Source organism: Phoca vitulina, unplaced genomic scaffold, assembly GCF_004348235.1.
Source record: "Phoca vitulina isolate PV1807 unplaced genomic scaffold, GSC_HSeal_1.0 scaffold38, whole genome shotgun sequence".
NCBI lineage: Eukaryota > Metazoa > Chordata > Mammalia > Carnivora > Phocidae > Phoca > Phoca vitulina.
The window spans coordinates 13,374,629-13,393,276 of record NW_022589741.1 but is presented as its reverse complement, the minus strand read 5'-3'; the positions used below and the strand labels follow the sequence as shown (position 1 = coordinate 13,393,276).

General features: G+C 59.6%; 1 protein-coding gene across 6 annotated transcripts; it reads right to left on the bottom strand.

Annotated features, from left to right (window-relative positions):
• Window positions 1-1,911: 1,911 nt before the first annotated feature.
• SIDT2 (SID1 transmembrane family member 2) lies at window positions 1,912-18,250 on the bottom strand. 6 transcript variants are annotated; one of them, XR_004302245.1, is made up of 27 exons: window positions 16,892-18,250; window positions 15,108-15,229; window positions 14,643-14,807; window positions 14,507-14,552; window positions 14,017-14,118; window positions 13,823-13,906; window positions 12,813-12,912; window positions 12,558-12,623; window positions 11,580-11,673; window positions 11,172-11,224; window positions 10,812-10,823; window positions 10,363-10,434; window positions 10,139-10,210; window positions 9,054-9,172; window positions 8,639-8,712; window positions 8,472-8,538; window positions 7,890-7,963; window positions 7,640-7,763; window positions 7,327-7,444; window positions 6,698-6,834; window positions 6,427-6,535; window positions 6,093-6,169; window positions 5,868-5,939; window positions 5,488-5,593; window positions 4,774-4,884; window positions 3,443-3,556; window positions 1,912-3,349 (listed from the first exon to the last, which is right to left on the bottom strand). XR_004302245.1 is itself a non-coding variant. In XM_032428116.1 (27 exons), the coding sequence occupies exons 1-27, from the start codon at window positions 17,072-17,074 to the stop codon at window positions 3,340-3,342; spliced, it is 2,517 nt and encodes an 838-aa protein (XP_032284007.1). In that variant the 5' UTR covers window positions 17,075-18,249; the 3' UTR covers window positions 1,912-3,339. The 6 variants fall into 6 exon arrangements, 5 of the variants coding, with proteins under 5 accessions (XP_032284007.1, XP_032284008.1, XP_032284009.1 ...); XM_032428116.1 differs by having other exon boundaries at window positions 5,429-5,593; window positions 5,868-5,914; window positions 16,892-18,249; XM_032428117.1 differs by having other exon boundaries at window positions 5,868-5,914; window positions 16,892-18,249.
• Between the last annotated feature and the right edge of the window lie 398 nt (window positions 18,251-18,648).

Here is an 18,648-nt window from a genome sequence, read left to right as displayed (position 1 = left end):
CTCGGCCCCCTCCCTGCTAGAAGAACCCAGCCTGTTCCCCACCCCCCGGCCCCCCCAGTGACTCCACACAGGCTCCATATTTGGGGAAAGACACCAAGTTGGAGCAGTCTGCCGGGGGCTGCCCGAGACATTCTCTGCGTGCTTTGGAGATGGAGCGGGCGGGGCGGAGCTGAGCTGCCGAGGCCGGGAAGCCGCCGGGGAAAAGCCTTTTATGGACAGGACCATGAAGGCCTTCCCTGCTCTCTGGACTTAGGGCTGCTCCTTCTTCACTGCTCCCTGCCCCCGAGTTTGAAGGCAGGGGAAATTCAAAAGGGTCTGGCCAGAGAGAGGGGAAAGAGCTGTGGGGATCCATCCCTGAGGCTGGTGGTGGACCAACCAGCCACCCTGTCCTGGGGGTTTCACTCTCCTTAGAGATAGGAGCTAACCTTTACTGAGAACCTACGACATGCCAGGCAAATGCTTTGCAAATGCTCTCATTTAATCCTTAGGGCTATATCGTGGGAGCGTAATTACTAACCTCATTTTCAGATAAAGAAACAGGTTCAGAGTGCCTGAGTAAGCTCCAGGCCACGTTGCGGGGGGTTGGGGGGGGCGCACGAGTGGCGGAAGCTGGGTGTCCCTGCTGGCCCCCCTGTGGGAGGGGACTGGCTGGCAGACTCACTCCTTCAGTCGTCCCACCCTGCTCAGGTTGAGAGCTTTCGGTGGGGGTGGGTCTTGAGTTCCCTGCTGTAGCTGCGGGTGGAATCTGGGGGCTCAGCGGCAGCTCAGTCCACCTGGCCCCTATCCAGGCGGTTTCTAAGGCCTGGCAGGGCTGAGACACCAACACTGGGCGGGAGGCTCAGAGGCTGCTATCCTCCCTCCCTCCCTGTGGAACAGTCCCTACCTACCCTAGAGAACAGACTGGGCTCTATCACTCCTGGAAGAAGACCCACTCATATGTGGCTTGCACTTGGCCTCAGGGGTCTGGGGAAAGGGTACCCGAAGAAGGTGAGACTACCAGTGGGGTCTCTTGGGCTGCCCACTGTGAGGGCACCCCACCCCTTTCCCTAGGGCGGCCTGGCAGGGAGGAGCTAACACTCTCCACCACACCCTGGACACCCTCCAGGAGAGGGGCAGCTGAGCTTGGCACTGGGCAGTGGGCGGCGGAGGGGACGCCCACCACAGCCAGCCTCCTAACGCCAGAGCCCAGTGACGCAGAGCTGGAGTGCCCCCCAGTGGTGTTTGCTGGGAAGTGCAGGGAAAGGGGCGGGGGATCTAGAGGGCAGCGCCCCTCTGCTTAGGTCTGAATTCACCAGCTTCCTGGCCCCCCAAATCTTGGCCTCCTAGGCCTGTTGGAACCGAAATCAACTTTCTAGGGTCGTTTCCAAATTCCCTCGTCTGGGAGCCCGCCTGCCCTCCGCGTGCGCCGTTAGCCACCAGTCTCCATCTTGGGTCCCCCGAGGACCAGCCCCGCCTCGGCCTGCATTCTCCTGGCCATTACAGTCACATCAGGCAGCACTGGCCGCACTCGCAGCCGGCCAGGCTGGGAGAGGCTCAGGCCAGAAGGGAAGCCGGCCTGATTTGCAGGTGAGGGGCCAAGTGGGCAGAGGCTCTGCCATTTGCCAGGTAAGGGGGGGCGGCGGCGGCGGCGGCGGCGTGAAAACTTCTTCACTCCACCATCTTCACTGCCCAACACGGTGCCTGGCACGGAGCAGGCCCCTGGTACATGTTTCCTGAGCTGATGCAGTTGCTCAAAGGGGAGGAGAGACACGGGGGACTCGAGGACACATGGGGAAAACAAGGGAGACTCTCTTTTGTTGAAAAGAGAAAGGCAGACCAGAAGAGCTGGGAAATGGAGGGCCTCTGTCCCACCCTTGCTTCTCAACACCTCCACCCAGAACGGGGGAGCAAACAGGGGCCCGAGAACCGCCTCTGGCTGTTTCTTTAATTGAATGCAGACTCATTCATAGAAAACAGAAATGCAACCACAGCCTGGAAACAGACATTAAACGGAGTTCTGAAAAAAGATCCAGATCCACCTCCTCTCCCCAGCTCCAGGGAGAGCTATAAAAACAAGTTGGGCAGAATAAAACACACTCCCATCCCCAAGGCAGAGGCCCAACCTGGCCTCCCCCAGTCTTGGCATCTGGAATGGACCAGGTAGGGTGACGGGGATCGAAGGACCAGAGCAGCTAGGGGCCCAGAGCTGGGGCAACTCAGTGTAAACTCCAAAGTTTCCTACACATACGTGTGTGTGACTAACACAAAACTTGGCCGAAGACAGGACGGAAACACAGAAGCCAGCCCTGGGTCCTAGAGTGAGGCTGGACCAGGGACACTGAGGGGAGTATCGTGTCCCTTCCTGAGCCTCCTTCTAAGATAGGCACTGGGGCTCCCACGGCTGTGAGGAGGCAGGAGAAGCTGGGCGCCTCATGTACCCCTCCTTTGCCCCTGGACATTCTTGGGCAGTGTCAACGGCACTGGAAGGCCCCCAACTGGGGCTTGGCAGGACGGAGGGCTGGAAAGAAAAAGGAAAGGAAGGGGGGAATTGATCTCTCCCTCCAATCCTGGTGCCAACATCAGTCTGGGGGCTGACGGGATAGGAAGGTGACCTCTGAATTCAGCCCCTCAAATCAAGGCGACTGTCACACGTGGACTGACCCTTACTACTCCAGAGCCAGTCCCAAGCACAGGTCAGAGGGGGGAGGCTGCACTGCCTATAGCCCCTCTTAGGCCTTAGCACCAAAAGCCTGGCACCAGCTGGCTGGCCTCCAAGATCCTTCACCCCCGTTCATCCCGACTCGAACGGGCAGTGATGGCAGTCAGGGACAGCCGCAAAGGGCGGTGGGGCCCTGGCGCAGGACAGAGAATCAGGCCCAAGCAGGCCCTGGATTGGAGCTCAGGAAGAAGGGCTTGGGGTCGCAGGCTCCTGGAGAAGGGAAGGACAGGCAGAAGAGATGAGATGGGCAGGGCAACACCACTTCCCTCCTTCCTCCTGCAAAGGGACAGGTGGGAGAGCCAACGGACAGGGCCCGTGAGAGGCCCTCAACACTGAGCAGCAGAAGCCCGTGGCCACCATCTGGGGCTTTAGGGGAGCAGGCCTCCTCCCCGGCAGAGGGCAGATGCAGGGCTCACGGCCCCCGCCACGACTGTCCCAGGCCAAGCGTGGGCTAGACCTCGCTGTCCCGCCACCACCCACACTGGGCCGCAGGGTGGGGACTCACACCCCCAGAGCTATGGAGGCTCTGGGCAGTGAGGCAGAGGAGCTCGGGGGCCCCTGTGAGGAAAGCAAGGGGCCTGGCTCCTGCTAGAAGACGTAGATCTTGTCCCGCTGCACGGTGTCCAGGTCGTCGTCCAGCGTCAGCAACACCTGGCAGGGGGGTGGACGCCGAGTCAGGCGCAGGCCGCCAGGCAACCTGGGCCTCTACCCACCCCCGTGCTGGGCCAGGGCAGCCTCACGGACCAGGAATGACCCAAACATGGCAATGGAGGACAGGAAGTGCCAGATGTCGTGGTCGTCAAAGAAGTCCAGGAGGATGCAGTCGCGGTTGTGCTCCCGTGACTCCGCAGGCGTTTTCTGGGGAGGGACAACGGGGAGAGCCGCCTGGGACGCTGCCCACCCAACCGGGGCCAGACCTGGCCTGCGGCTCCCTGCGTCCGCCCTGCTGCGGCACCAGGCGCGTGCACCCTCCTGCCGACTCACCCTTGCCCTGTCTCCCACATCTGAGAATCGGCTCTTTGTTGTGGATTTCTCCCCGAGGATGCTGGCTTCTGCCCTTTCCTTTCCCTTAGACCCTCCTCCCTCCCATTCTTCTGCCCTGTATCCGAGCAGCGGGGTGAGTTACCTCGAGACGCTAAAAGACCTCGGAAGCCTCCTACCGCGGGTCCCTGCCTTGGAATCAGCACCTGCAGGCTCGTTCTCCAGAGCGTTCCCGGCGGGTCACCCCCCCTCCCCGCCCAAGGACAACGGGAGCCGTGACTGTGGGCCACGACCTAAGGCTGCTCAGGGTCCTCCCTGCTCCCCCATAACCCTATCCAACCAACGCCGACCGGACAGCACTGTGTGTGCGGCCGTCTGTGCCAAACGCTGAGATGACAGTGAATGTCCTGCCTGCGGGAGTTCAGTCTCACTCAGTTCCCAAACTCCTGCTCTCGCTGACCCCGAATCTGCCTCGTCTAGTTCTGCCTCTGGGTCATGACTCCGGTCACAGCGTCGCTGGGCCACAGGGCCCTTTCTCATCACCCAAGGCCTTTAGGGCCATGAGCAAGGTCTGCCTCCACCAGGGAGCTTTCCTGGACCTCCTAACTCTGTCCTCGCGTCCATTCCCCCTTCCTGTCTTGTCTATATGCTTCGCCTTGTGTATCATATTGCAAAGAGCAGTCCAGGAACTGACGGTCTCTCTCTCTCTCCTGAACTAGATTATAACTACTTCAAAGGCAGAGACTCGGCCAGACTTGGTTCTGATCACAGAATCGAAACGTGATTCATGGCAGGCGCCTATGAGGCAGAGGGGAGAGCCTGGTAGTTCTGGTTTCAAACCCCAGCTGTGCCACTCGGAGGCTGTGTGCCCCCGAGCAGGTCCCTTGGCCTCTCTGAAGCTCAGCTGCCTCATAGGTAAAATGAGGGGAACTCCCCATGCTGGCATGTTGAATGTCAGGAGGGTGAAGTGGGAAGGCAGCTGTGAAAGCATGGTTAGTGCTCACAAACGATGTCTGTGAAGAGAAGTGGCCATTCGTCGGCTCACAGTGAGCCTGTGGGCAACTCCCCACCCTCTCGGCGGGCTCGCTACTCACCTGCCAGGTGCTGAGTCCCTGGAAGAAGAAGAAGAGTGCAAAACCCCACACCACGGAGGTGCAGACAATGCAGAGCAGGGGGATGAGCTTGATCCGTTCCCCACTGCGGAGCTGGGCGGGGAGGGAAGAACAGCCTGAGGGCCAGACCCTGGCCCAGTCCGTTTCCCTGCCTGCCCTTCGTGCCACTTCTCAGCATACAGGATGGATCCTTCAGGAAGCCTTCCTAGATTCACAGCCTCACCTCGAATAGCTACACAGTTACCTTGTCCCACACCAGCAGCCTGGTGTCCTCACCCCTGCTGTCCGCCCTGGCTAGGCCTCCATGTGCACAGAGCCCCACGCTGGCGGGGTGCACTGGCCGGGGGGCTCTCCTTTGGCAGAGGCTCCTCTCAAAGCTGGAGGGCAGAGGGGTCCCTGCGAAGCGCCCGGCCGTCACAGGCCCTGCCTCTGCAGACCTGGGGAGCCCCAGCTCAAAGCCCTCTGCACCGCACGGGGCTCTTCCCTCCTGCAGGGCCATTCCTGGACTAGGGAAGGGTCTCTGGATACAGCTGGAATACATGCAAGAGACTTTGGCCTCTCCCCTCCTAGACCTCATCGGCAGAGATGAAGGAAAAATTCCCACTCCCTCCCAACGCTCCCCTGAAGCAGGCCGTACCCAGCTCCGTCCGGCAAAGGCAGGGCACCCGGCGGAGGAGGCTCGGCAGCCCCGCTCACCTTCATGATAATGTAGAAGGCGAAGTACAGAAGCAGGTTGCAGATGCCAATGGCCAGCAAGTAGGAGGCGAAGTCATTGGGGCGCATGATGAGCCCATAGGCAGCTCTGGCAAAGGGAGGAAGCGCTGGTGAAGCCGGGGAGGGCCAAGAGCAAGAAAGGGGCTCTCCCTCACCCCTGCCCCACATTTTATTATGATGTGAGCCTGGGTTCAGCGGCCCACAGAAATTCTAGAACCCGAGGTGCCAACATCTCTCCCCTGAGCCCCCATTTCTCATGCCCAAAGCTTAGAATTTGTCTGCGGACCCCAAGGCAGCCAGCGGCTGGCCCAGTCCCCAGCTGTCCGCCCAGCCAGGCTACCACAGACAATGGCCAGACTCACAGTGACCAGTTGATAATGTTGCCCATAACCAGCAGCACCATGCGGTCCTGGAGGGAAGCAGAGACACGGGGACTGAGAGGGGGAAGAGAGACAGGGAGAAAAGTGGAAGAAGGCCCAAGTCAGCCGGTCCCCACCCTCCCCTGGGCTCTCAGCGGCACCCCCACCCCCACCCAGAGGGACAAGAGCAGATGGAGGAGGAGGAGGGCTGGGGAGCTGGGCTGGTACCACATAGAGGGGCCCGCTGCACTGCCGGATGCAGTCTGTGTAGAGCACGTGGAGGATGCGGCGGCAGATCCCCGAGTCTGCAAGAAGGGCAAGTGCTGACGGGCACCCCTCTTTCCCCGGCCCCTGGCCCCCGCAGCAGAGAGAAGCCCAGGCCTTCGGAGGGCACGGCTATGCCAACCCTCATCTAACTCCTCACTCTGTGATTCTTCCAGGGCCCCCAGCCAGAGGGCAGAACCCAAAGTCGGCAGTGAGTCCAGGTCCCCGAGGCCACCGAACCCTCATTCCGTGGGGCCCAGCTGCCCCCCTCCACGCCCTGCCCCGGGCATGCCCTCACCCAGCTTCCAGCGGCCCATGTAATAGAGCTGGGTGCTGAGGAGCAGGGTGGCGATGATGTGGATGACCGAGAAGACGATCCAGAATGCTGTGTTCCCTTTGCCGAACACCTGTCGGGGGGCCGCCGTCGGCAGGGCTGAGCAGGCGCTGAGGAGAGCCGCTCCCCCAGCCCGCCCTTCCTCCCGAGGAGCGGGGCTCGGAGCAGGGGCCGCGGGTGCACGCACACGTGTGCACCTCCCCTGCGGGGCGGGCGCCGTGGGCCAGGGCCTCACCACGCCCAGCACGGAGAAGAAGATGACGACGGCCAGGCAGGCGTAGGCGCTGTAGGCGCTCGCGTTGATGTCTGGGTGTCGCTTCTGGTAGAGCTTCAGCATGCACAGCCCGGCAATCATGTACATGAACGACGTGTCTGCGTTGGGGACGGGAACGTGAGCTGCGAGCACATCCTCCGAACCGCAGCAGGGGGCCCCCAGCCCCAAGAACCCGGGTGGCAGAGAGAGCCCCCGCGCCTCCTCGTGGCCACAGAGCGAGCTGCCGGCGCGCTGACATTTGAACTCCAGCCCCGTAACTGTCCCTAGGACACCGCACTGCTGCCCCCTGGCCGGCACCCAGCCTGACCTCCCCTGACAACAAGGGCCATAGTCTGAGCACCCTGAGGTCAGGGACCATAGCCCAATTACGTTCGTTTTCTCGGTGTTTATCCGTGCCTTTCCACAGAACACACAACGAACGAGTGCGGTTGCACCGAGCTGCCTCTTTCCTATAAACTAGGACATGTGCGCCCATAGGAAGCCCAGCTCCGGAGTCTCCCACAGGGCTGAGTGCTGGGGATCCCGGCGGGGAGGACCTCAGGCAGGGCCTGGCTCTTGGTGCAGCCGGGGAAGAGGGAGGCCCCACTCACCAAACTGGAAGTTGGTGTAGTTAGGGCAGACGTGATAGCAGGCACTGAGCAGCCCCTCCATCATCAGCGCCGTGCCCATGGCATAGAACAGGCCGAAGTGTTTGGGGATCCCACATTCCTGTTGGGGAGAAGTGAAGGGAAAGAGGAGGTGAGGCAGGAGGGAGCGGGGGGGGGGGGAGGGAGAAAGGGCAGAACTGAAGAGAGGGCGAGCAGGAGAGAGGAATGGAGAGGCATGTGGGCAGGGCAGGGCCGGGCGGGGCCGGCCTGCTGGAAGGGCCTGGAGCCACGGCCTCAGCGGCAGGTGCTCTCTCACCAGGGCGTGGAGGTCGTTGCGCAGCAGGGCCCGGTTGTGGTTGATCTCCCGCTGCAGGATGATGAGCAGGAAGAGGAGCCCCAGCAGGATGTACCCCAGGTTGCTCAGGATGTTGTTGAAGGCGCTGGAAGGGGCGACAGGGGGCGCTTGGCCTTGGCCCCATCCTCTGGCCTCTTCCCCACCTAGGGCAGCCCTGGGCAGAGCGCCGGCCCCCACTCCCCCCATACCCTAGCTCAGCCCCGATCTCCACCTGAGGTTGCCCAGCGGGTGGGCGCAGAGGAAGTTGTAGTAGCAGATGTCCTGATTCCCGGTGACATTCACCACCTGCAGGGGAGCGGCAGGGGCTGCTAAAGCACCTGACTCGGCCCAGAGCCCAGGCGAGAGGGAGCCAGGCCCGAGCCCGTGCCACACCACACAGTCCCACGCGGCAAGAGGCTCGCGGGCACATCCGTGCGCCGGGCCAGCCCTCTCTGGCAGTCACTGCCCGCCCCGCCCCGGTGCTAGGTGGAGCCCAAGATCATGGGGCATGACCGTGACAGAGCGTCTTGCCTCACAGCACAGAGAAAAGGGAAGAGAAACCGAGACCTACCAAGTCCCATGGGCCTAGTTGCGTAAGCCCTGGGACAAGCTGCGGAAGGTGCCGTCACTGTTACGTGCTGCCCCATTTTGCAGATGAGAACACTGATGCTCAGGGAGCTCAGCTCACCCAGCCCATGAGGCAGACTTAGGATCTGAACCCGGGTCCTGTGACCTACGACCTGTACGCACACCAGAGCCCCAAGCTGGGACGCTGGGCGAGGGCGCTCCGTACAGGCCCAGGGGAGCCGCTCACCGTCTGGTACGTGATCACCAGCTGCACCACAGGAAGTGCATAGAAGACAGCGATGGTGGCGATGTTCCTGCGGAGTGGGAGGGCGGCGGTGAGGAGGCAGGACCCGAGACGCCGCCGCCACACCACCCTGCCAGTAACGGGAAGCCCGGCCCCCGCGGCCCACTCACCAGAAGTAGATCTGGTACTTTTTCCGAAGGATGCGTTTGTCCTTGCGTGCCAGGTCGGCCACGTAGAGGTATTGCTGGGGAGAAGCTGGAGTGAGCCCCGCTTTCCCACCGCCCGGGAGACTGGGAGAAGCCCCTCTTGCCCAGGTTAGAGGATGACATGAGAAGTCCCCCCACCCCTCCCACAGGCCATAATTCTGCAGGGCATGGCTCAAGGCCACCCCGTTGCTGCTGGCCGATTAGTTTGGAAGGGCTGGGAGCAGAGTCGGCTTCCCCTGGAATCAATCCTGCCCCCGTTGAGCTCTTTCCCTTTGTTCCCCTAAGATGTCACCCCAGAGAGAGATGTGCTGGGGCCTGAACACAGAATCTCCTTTCTTTGGGAAACCCACGGCCAGGGCCAGCCCGCATGGCATCGGACCTTGGTGCGAATGACATTCTTGTCCGAATCGATGTCAGTCAATGTGTCGTAGTCATCCTCCTCCACAGAGCTCATGGAGTCCAGGCGAGGCCGAGTGCCCACAGGGTCTAGGGAGCGATCTGGGGTGGGCAGGAGGGAAGAGTTAACCAGTAGGCACAGAGCCCAAGGTCTGTCCCCACCCACCTGGGGCAATTGTCACAATTACTGGGCAGTGGAAAGAGGCAAACTGTGGGCTCAGAGCAGGGGTGGAGGTGGGCTCAGGCCCAGGGCAAAGGTATTGGGTGCTCCTAAGTCCTTGAGGGGAACAAGGGTGGGTTCTGGGAAGAGGCCACCAAACAGGTGGCCACCAAACTGAAGTAGGACTTCCAGGCCAGGACCCTGAGCAGACCTTGGGCCCCAGACACAAGCAACAGGACTGAATTCAGCAGAAGTCATGCTGATTAGGTGCCCAGCCGTGTGGGTTCTGAGAGGACACTGCCTTGGCCCCCCCTGGGTAGAGACCCAGTGGGCTCTGGGGCGCAGGCAAGGGTGACAGGCTGCCTCTAGGAAGAGCACCTGCTCCTGTTCTTTTCTGGTGCCTTCAGAAGCTGCCTCCTGTGACCGTGCCTGACCGGAGCCCCCCGAGGCCAGGACGTGACACCCCGGCAGGCCGGGAGTGAGGGTCTGGCAGCAAAGCACAGCAGCCGGCCTGGGCGCGGTTGGGTGCCAGCCCACCAGCATCGAGGCCAGTGCTGGCTTCTCTCACAAGACACAAGAGCGGGCGATTATTGGCATTAGATGGGGAAGCCATGCACAAAGCGTCTCCCTGGCCCCCGGCAGGAGCTGACCGGTGGAGCAGCACCGCCCCCCCCCACATCTACCCATGGCAATGCACAGCTGCCGCATCTGGCCAAAGGGGAGGCGCCGCTTGAACTGGTCGTGCCCTTCAAAGGAAAGGGAGAGTTACCGGGAAGTGGGGCCAAGGAGGAAAGGCGGAGGGGGGGGGGGAGACAGCAGCCCCTCTCCCGGTGCTAGAGCCTGCCAGAAGGGGCTGGTGCCCGTCACCACGCTTCACCCAGCCTGCTCGGCCCCGCGGGCTCACTCACCCTGGTAACCGTAGGAGAGGTCTCCGGTGCCCGTGCTATCGACCAGGCCGTCCGTGGACCCGGAGCTGTTCTCTGCGGGGCACACGGGACGCGGTGAGGCCGGTGGGAGGGCGCGGGGACGCTGGGGTTGGGAGGGGCCCGCTGCCACTCTGCCGCCTTGGAGGGGACGCCCGAGGAGGCCGGGCTGTGAGTGGGCAAGGACAACCTCTGGCGCTGACACGTACCGAAAGAGCCGTAGTTGTAGCCCTCGTACGGGGAGCTGCCAGGGAAGGAGTCGGCGAGCACCCGAGGGTGACCTGCAAGGAGAAATCGAGGTCCCCTCAGCTCTGGAAACAGAGAGGGGCCAAAAGCCAAGGAGAAGAGAGAAGAAAGACTCCAGAGAGACACGGAGGGGCCACGGCAGCAGCAAAGAATAAGCACCTATCCTGACAAACACACCTCGCTCCCACCGCCAAAGGCTGCCCCAACCTCCCACTGTGTCCCCGTGGAAACCCTGGCCATTCTTTGTCCTCGCTATGGTGGGGGGGGGGAAGGTCAAGGAATCGATGGGTCTAAATGGCCAGCTAGGACAGCGAGCATCAGCCTGCCCAGGTCCCACCCAGACACCCCGGTGTGTCCGCTCCCTCCCCTACTCTGGACCTCAGCTCCTCTGCCCACAGCACCTGGAGCTTACCAAGGAGAGAAGCTGAGAGAGAAGGTCCCAAGCAGGAAGGAGGATAGACAGAGAGGGAAGGATGGAAGAAAAGGAAAGAGAATGAAAAGTTAATAATCGCCCAGACGGTGAGCTACATCGCCTGAGGCGGACAGACAGTGTAGCCAGACCCAGAGAAGGAATCGAGTGGCAGCCGTTAAGGTGGGCACGTTAGGGTCACAGGGGTACAACAGCCCAGCCCCGTTTCCATCTGTAGAGTGTTATTCCCAGTCTGAATACCCAGAAGCCCCCGCTGGCCTTTCCCCCTCCAGCCCCCGAGGGATCCATCCAGCAAAGCACAGAGCAGACTCTGCCCTCCCTGCCCAGGCCCTCTGGAGGTACCGCTTTCCGGGCAGGCTCGGTCCATGGCCACCAGAAGCGTCTTCTTCCTCTGCCTGCAGGAACAGAATCCAGAGGCAAACCAGAGGGGCAGGATGAGGATCCCTCCAATGCTGGGCCGGCCTGCCTTCCACCCTCTCCACCCCATAACCCTGTCCTCCATCTGTGATCTTAAGGTTCCTCCCAGGCTGGGAAGCAATGTGGGGTTTCCCTACTTGGGTAGGAGGTTGAGGGCAGGGGTTGGTTTCCAGAGGAGAGGCCCATGGACCACCGACCCTAAAAGTTAGGACCCGCCTTCCTATGCCCCATGATGGTGCGGAACGTGACCCCGGGCTGGCTCAGATCCTGCCAGGCCAGCTCCCCTGCTCGACCCACCCCAGTAAAGGGGGACGCCCGGCAGCCCCGCTTTACCTCCAATTCTCCCAACAGGCCAGGAGGATAGTCAGCAGATAGAAGGAGAGAAATATGCCCAGGCAAAAGAGCATACCACCAACATAGGCCTCAGCTGTCGGGGGGGAAGGAGGAAGATGAGCACACCAAACCTTCCAAGACCACTCGTCACGGCAGACGAGGGCCCAGCCACAGCTCCCCCCACCTCTTCCCTCAGTGACCTGGCGGGGTGAGCAACAGGCAGGTCCCCAAATATGCCAAACTCTGACATGATTCCTGCCTTCACTCCTGTTGCTCCCTCTGCTAGAATTTTCTCCTCTCCCTCTTCCTCAAAAATTCCATCCTGTTTTCAAACACAGCTTCCTTCCAAACACAGCTCGGGGGGTGGGGGGGGCGTTGTGTCCTCCAGGAAAGCTGCTCTGTCCTGTGGTCCCAGTGACCTGTCCTTTGCCCTTCATAGCGCTCAGAATGCTGCGAGCCAGAGGACTCAGCCAGGGCATAACACCCAGCACACAGAAGGTGCTCGATAAATATTTGTTGGATGAAGAATCCATACGAGAGAGGCAGCTTCTTTCCCCTCCCATTACAATCCCTTATTTTTATCTTATATTTTCCAGTTTACAAAGGGCTCCATCCAATCACTCAGTAAATATTTATCGAGCATGACTAAGGGGCCTACTACTTTCCTGCTAATTTTGTGCTAAAACTCACAACTTGGTAAGACCACCGGGACAAATCCTATTACCCACCACGATAGAGACAGGGAAACTGAGGCTCAGTGAGATTACACTGCTCACAAGGGGCGGAGAGAGAACAGGAACTCAGTACATCAATTGTGAGTCTCGACTCTACCACATCACTCAGGGACCCACCCCCGGCCCGCCCATCGTGAAGGCTGCCAAGAACACTGCCCCTTCCAGGCCCGCCAGTCTGCCATGTAGGTCTCCCTCCCCCTCCCCCAGGTCTGAGAGGAAGAGCCACTCAGCCACCCACACTCACACGTGACTGCTCGAGATACCACCACGGACAGGGTTTTCTGGCGGTGCCCTTGATCGACCGGTTCATCTGGAAGCAAAATGTCAAACAAGTAGCCGCCTGGAGCTTGGCTAAAGTTTGTAGGACCAGGCCTGGGAGAGTCCAGGGCCAAAACCCCAAACCCGGCAGACCCCCTGCATCAGCCACACAGGTTCTTCTACCTCCCGGGGAGCGACCGAGCCCTCCCCAACCCTGCCCAGGCCAGGGCACACCGGGTACCTTCTACAAAGGGGTAGAAAGGCAAGGAGCCCCCACAGGCCTGGTCTTCAGTCTTCACCACCACCACCACGTAAAAGCTATTGCTGGGGAAGTCTTTGCGCTGCAGGATGATGATGATGATGATGATAAAACCATCATCACCATCAATCATCATCAAAATCAATCAACAAAATACACACATAATTTTACTCAGCCCTCACTAAGATTCCTACAAAATAAGTACTATCATTATCCCTATGAGGCCTTAGGGTTACACTGCCGGTAAGTGGTAGAGTTATCTGGCTCTAGAGCCCAAACCATGACCCTATCCTCTAGCCAGGTGAGCAAATGTGTGTATGACCTACCACCGTGAAGCCCATGGGTGCCCCATTACGGTCTGGGCATCAGCCAGGAGAACAAGTGGAGGGGCCCCTATTGCCTCCTAAGTTGCAACTCACATGTTGTGAAGTGAACATAATATGGCTTCACCCTCCCTGCCCCCAGCACAGGTTTTAGCCTTCGCCAAGGGCAACACTCAGCATCAGCCAGGGCCCTTTTCCCTCTCTCTCTCTCTCTCTTTTTTTTTTTTTTAAAGATTTTACTTATTTATTTGACAGAGAGAGAGAGCTCAAGCAGGAACGGCAGGCAGAGGGAGAAAGCAGGCTCCCCGCCGAGCAGGGAGCCTGATGCAGGACTCGATCCCAGGACACTGGGATCATGACCTGAGCTGAAGGCAGATGCTTAACCGACTGAGCCGCCCAGGGGCCCCCCCTTTCCCTCTCTTAGCTATCATTACAGTGAATGAAATAGATATGACAGCCAGAAAGGGTACTCTGCTCTTTCCTACCCCCCAAGGTGATTGGGATGATGATTCAACCCTCACATAAATTGCAGAGCCCCAAACCTCAGGGACTGGCAGGCCAAGACTCAGTCTTATCAGTAGGGTAGAAATGGGGTAGGGGTGAAGGAGCAAGGGTTTGGAAAGCTCAGCACCTGGCTACATCTCCCACAGGGCCATGCGCATTTCCTACCTGCACAGTGATGGCGGCCTTCTTCGTCATAGTCTGGTACATGCCGATGAAGGCTACGTTGTTGTCTAGATCATAGACAGGGCACTACAGAGCGAAGAGGGGAGAGGCGAATGGGCAGGAACCTGGGCCCTGGGCCCCCTCTTTAGCAGCCCTGCTACCCGCTGGTGGAGAGCACAAAAGGGCAGGCAACTTACCAGGACATCCTGGATGGAGATGACTGAGCAGGGGAAGGCCTTGTTGGAGGTCACCTTGACAATCACCGAGTCCACTCCCTCCGGGAACTCATACTTGAAGTACTGAGGGCACAGGAGGGCAGGGAGAGACCCATCTCATGAGGATGCTCTCTCTGTCCCTCTAGAAGGGAACACTGTATATCCTCTCAGGGTTGGGCAGTGGAAGCTCTCTGGGGAGAAGGACCCTGACCCTAAGCAGCCCTATTACATCACTCCCCTCAACTTCAGGTGGGCACTCAGGATAGTGTCCCAAGAGGCAAGGAGGAGAGGTGGCGGCCAGACCCCATGCCTCTGCAAGTCCCACGCGGCCTGTCCCCTGACCACCTCAGGGCCAGAGTCCTTCCATGACGAGGGGACAGCCAACCTGGGATTCCCAGCAGGGTCTGCCGACCACTCCCGCTCCCACGTCACCACTTCTCCTCCCGAGGGTCTGTTGCCAGACAAATCTTACCTGGGGCTGGGCTGCTGTGGTATTGAAGCTAAACTGCTCCCCAGTCCTGGAGGGAGAAAAGCCCCCCCATCACAGTCACTCCCTGAGCTTGGCAAGGAGGCCAGGCCCGTGGTCCCCTGGCATTGCCCTTGCACACCTGAGCACGAAGTCGTCCATCCGGCTGACCCGGAGCTGGTAGGTGGTGTTGACCAGTGACAGGGTGGACACATCCACGTAGAAGAACTGGACCTCGGACTCGTTCTTGGTGGGAGGCTGGCACAGCGTTCGCTCCACCTTTTGGTAGAGGTACTTCCGCTGATACCTATAGCCCAAAGCAGAAAGCCAGGACGTTACTACTGTCCCAGCCAGCAAGCCACGCCACAGGAGCAAGGCCCCAACTCCCCCACTCTGCTTTCCAGCTTCTCCCCACTCCTAACCCAGCTAGGCTGACAAGCTCCAAGTTGGCATGCTTGCCACTGAGCAGCCCCTTGGTTCAGGGAACAGGGAAGAGAAACAGAGGGGCTCCTGGGTGTCCTGAGGCCCTGGATAAGGCCCTGGGTGAGGCTCTGGGCCTGGCCTGGCCGAGGCCTACCCCCCTCCCTGACCCCCAGGTCCTACTCACAGCCCTCGCAGGATTAGGGGCACCTGGAAGGACACCACAGCCTCCTTCTGGCGGACCACAAACAGCAAAGGAGCCCCCTTCTGCTTGTTCAGGACATTCACAGACACACGCACGCCTTCTGTCTGCAGAATGATATGGAAACACCCCTCAGTCGAGCCTGTAGTGACTCCACCTGGGCTCCTCGGGACACATGGCTCCAGACACTGAGCCCTGCCCTCCGTCACGCTGACCGCTTTGTTCCCCCCTCCCCCCCACCGCCCCCAGTCAGGCTGGGCAGCAAGCTATGCCCCTTCTTCTGCCACATCAGCCCCAGGCTCCAGGAGGGATTTGCCCCGAGTTAGAGAAGCTCTTAGAAGAGGCCCCGTCCTGGCTGACAGGTATGTGCAGGACAATGGGATCCACGCAACTACAGGGCCTCACTTCCCAACAGGAAACACAACGGAGACCTTGGACATCCGCAGGATACCCCATACCTATCCATGTTCTTGGGATATCCACGCACAGGGACACGGGGACACAGAAGAGCAAGAAGTGTTCCTCAATTTTCTTCCTTGTGAGCCAGGAAGCCCCCACTCAACAACTAATCTGGGGGCCAGAGCCAGTGGGGAGGTGGGGAAAGAGACTGTGGAAAGCTAAGAAAGCCAAGTTCTATCCTTAGCTCTGACCAAGGGCTAGAGCTGTGGAGAAGTCACTTCACACTTCTGAGCCTTGATATCCCCCTCTGTAAAATGCAGACACTCTCACCCTTGGCACATGGAGGAACATACACAGAACAGTGGGAGCTTAAGAAAATCAATCAATCAGTCAATCCTGGTAATGCTTGGTATTGGGCTGCTGAGACCCAAGCCCTAGGGCAACGTTTCCCTGAGGGGTAGAAGATCATAACTCTCAGGATGACCCCAGTTATGGGGGAGAAGGAAGAAAGGACTCCAAGCAGGAGGACATCAAACTTCAGAGAAACAAGCACTGAAGGCAGATCCTGGCCTGCCACAGAAGGCAGACCCCGCCCCATCCTGAAAAATAATCAGACTGCTACTATCAACTCTACCCCTTCTTAGTAAACCCCATCATGGAGAGTGTTAGGCAGGAGACCACAGAGCCAGGCTGCAAGAATTCTCCAAATCTCAGCTCTGCCCAGGGTCTAGACTTCCTAGATCTAGCTACAATCAACATTTAACTCGTGGCTGGGGAAAAAATGAAAGAGAAAGTCAGGGTGAGGTAGATTCCTCATTGGACAGAAACTTCCTCTCTCCTCCCATCCCCCTTGGAGTTGATCTTATCTCCACCACCTTCCACTTACAAGGCCAGCTGGCTTTCTAAGGCAGAAAGAGAGCTGGGAAGTCCTGCATTCATCTCCCTAGGGAGTCTCAGCTATAACTTGGCTGGGCAGAGCCTTTCAGTCGGCCTGTCTCATCTCCTTGGGGTTTTCTGGGCCAAGCCCAGTGGCTAGCCTGCTTCCCCCTGCACCCGGACGTGTGAGGCTATCAGATTTGGGGTGTTGGACCAGCCCTGCTCAGACCACAGCTGGTGGAAAGGAGGGGGTCAAAGAGAAGATGGGAAGGAGACAACTTTAGAAACTGTCCAGTGGGAGCTTCAGAGAGACGCTGGTGGCAAAGCAAGGAGGACTGGTCAAGAGAGTCCAGTGCGGTTCTGGGAAAAGGAAACCCGGTGGGGTGTCGCGTTCATGGGCCTCCTAAAAGAGTAGAGGATTGACTGACTCGCGGAGCCCTGGTCCGCTCACCCACTCGCCACCAACCCCCAGCCCAGCGCAGCCCAGCCCTCACCCGGTTTCGGGTCACAGTGTGGTTGAAGGTGTAGATGTTGACCAGCTCGCTGTTGACCTCATCCACGTAGGTGCGCTCAAACTCGGCGTCTTTCTGCGAGACGTTCTTGGGCCCCAGAACCCCCAGATGGCTCTCGACCGAGGCCACCAAGACCGCCAAGAAGGGCAAGCCCAGAGCGAACATGGCCCCGGCAAGGCGGCGGTGGCGGCGGCAGCGGTAGTGGTGGGGACGGTGACAGGCGACAGAACACCTCCGGGACGGGTTGCGGCTCCGGCCGCAGCTTCCAGCATCTCACCAGGACCAGAACTTTAACCCCGGCCTGAGATTAGGAAACGTCTCCTCCCCGGAGCCGCAGAGACGCTCCTAGGGGGCCTGGCGAGCAGGGGCGGCGGGAGAGGGAGGGGAGGGTGTGGGGTACGGGCCAGCTCGCGAGGGGCAGAGCGCGGCCGGGAGACCCCGCGGCCGCCGGCGGGGGCCGGGAGAGCCAGGGGGCGGCTGGTTGCTGGGAGCTTGGAGACGCCGGGGAAAGGGGAGGGAGGGACGGAAGCCGGCGGCGGGGGCGGCCGGGAAGGGAGGAGGGTCTGAGGGTGAGGAGCGTGATAGGTGGCAGCGACCCGACGCCGCGCGGCGCGGCGCGTTTCCTGGGGGCGCGGGCCCTTTAAGGGCGGGCGACCGCCGCAGCCCCGGGGCTCCCAACTCCGGGGACTGTGCCGGGCCGCGAGGCGGTAAACAGCAGGGCTGCCGGCCCGCCCGCTGACGTCAGGGGAAACTGACACAGATTTAAAGGGCCAAGCCCCGGATTGGGCCTTAAAGGGGCCGCAGCCCTCCAGCTGGAAGCCGCCTCGAACTCCTATCCTGCTACCACCTCCTCTTTCGTCATCCTGCCCGTCTCTGGAAGCTCACTTTGGTTGGAATAGACGGATGTCTCCGTGAAGGATCTCCGAGTGTGGGATTCTTGTTGACAAAGTCTTCTTTGCTCAAGCGTAAGGATCCACCTCCACCCTCACTGCCTTAACCACCACCATCCTCCATCCTTGGGCCATTAAGAAGGGAAGAACTCAATTAGGAAACAGGACGGGCGCCTTCCCGGCGGAGGGATGGCTGAGGCAAAACTACAGACGGAACCTCTGTGCCCTCTCACCTTCTACTGCAGCGGCCGCGAGGCTTCAGGGAGGCCTGGAAGCTTGCAGGGCTTTCTCCTCTTCTCTAAAGAGGCAGCTAAAAAGCTCACTGAGATAGTGACTTTCAGTATAAATCGATGAAAACTTTTCTACAAAACATTTTGGCCCGTGTTTCAAGAAGTTTAAAGAGCTTTATACTCTTTCACAGAGTAATTTCACTTTTGGGACTCTATCCTAAGGAAATAAGAAATACAGGTTAAAAATGTGTAGGCAGGCGCCTGGGTGGCTCAGTCGGTTAAGCGTCTGCCTTCGGCTCAGGTCATGGTCCTGGGATCGAGTCCCGCATCGGGCTCCCTGCTCTGCGGGCAGCCTGCTTCTCCCTCTCCCTCTGCCTGCTTCTCTGCCTGCTTGTGTTCTCTGTCAAATAAATAAATAAAATCTTAAAAAAAAAAAAAATGTGTAGGCAGTAATGCTTATTATTGCGATATTTGTAATATAAAGCATAAAGGAAACAGCCTAAATGTCCATTATGAGGGAATGGTTAAAGGTGCTATTATCATGAAGCCATCGAAAATGATGCTTAAGACTTTGAGGAACATGTCAGCAGAGAAGTCACAATATGCCACTGTACCAACA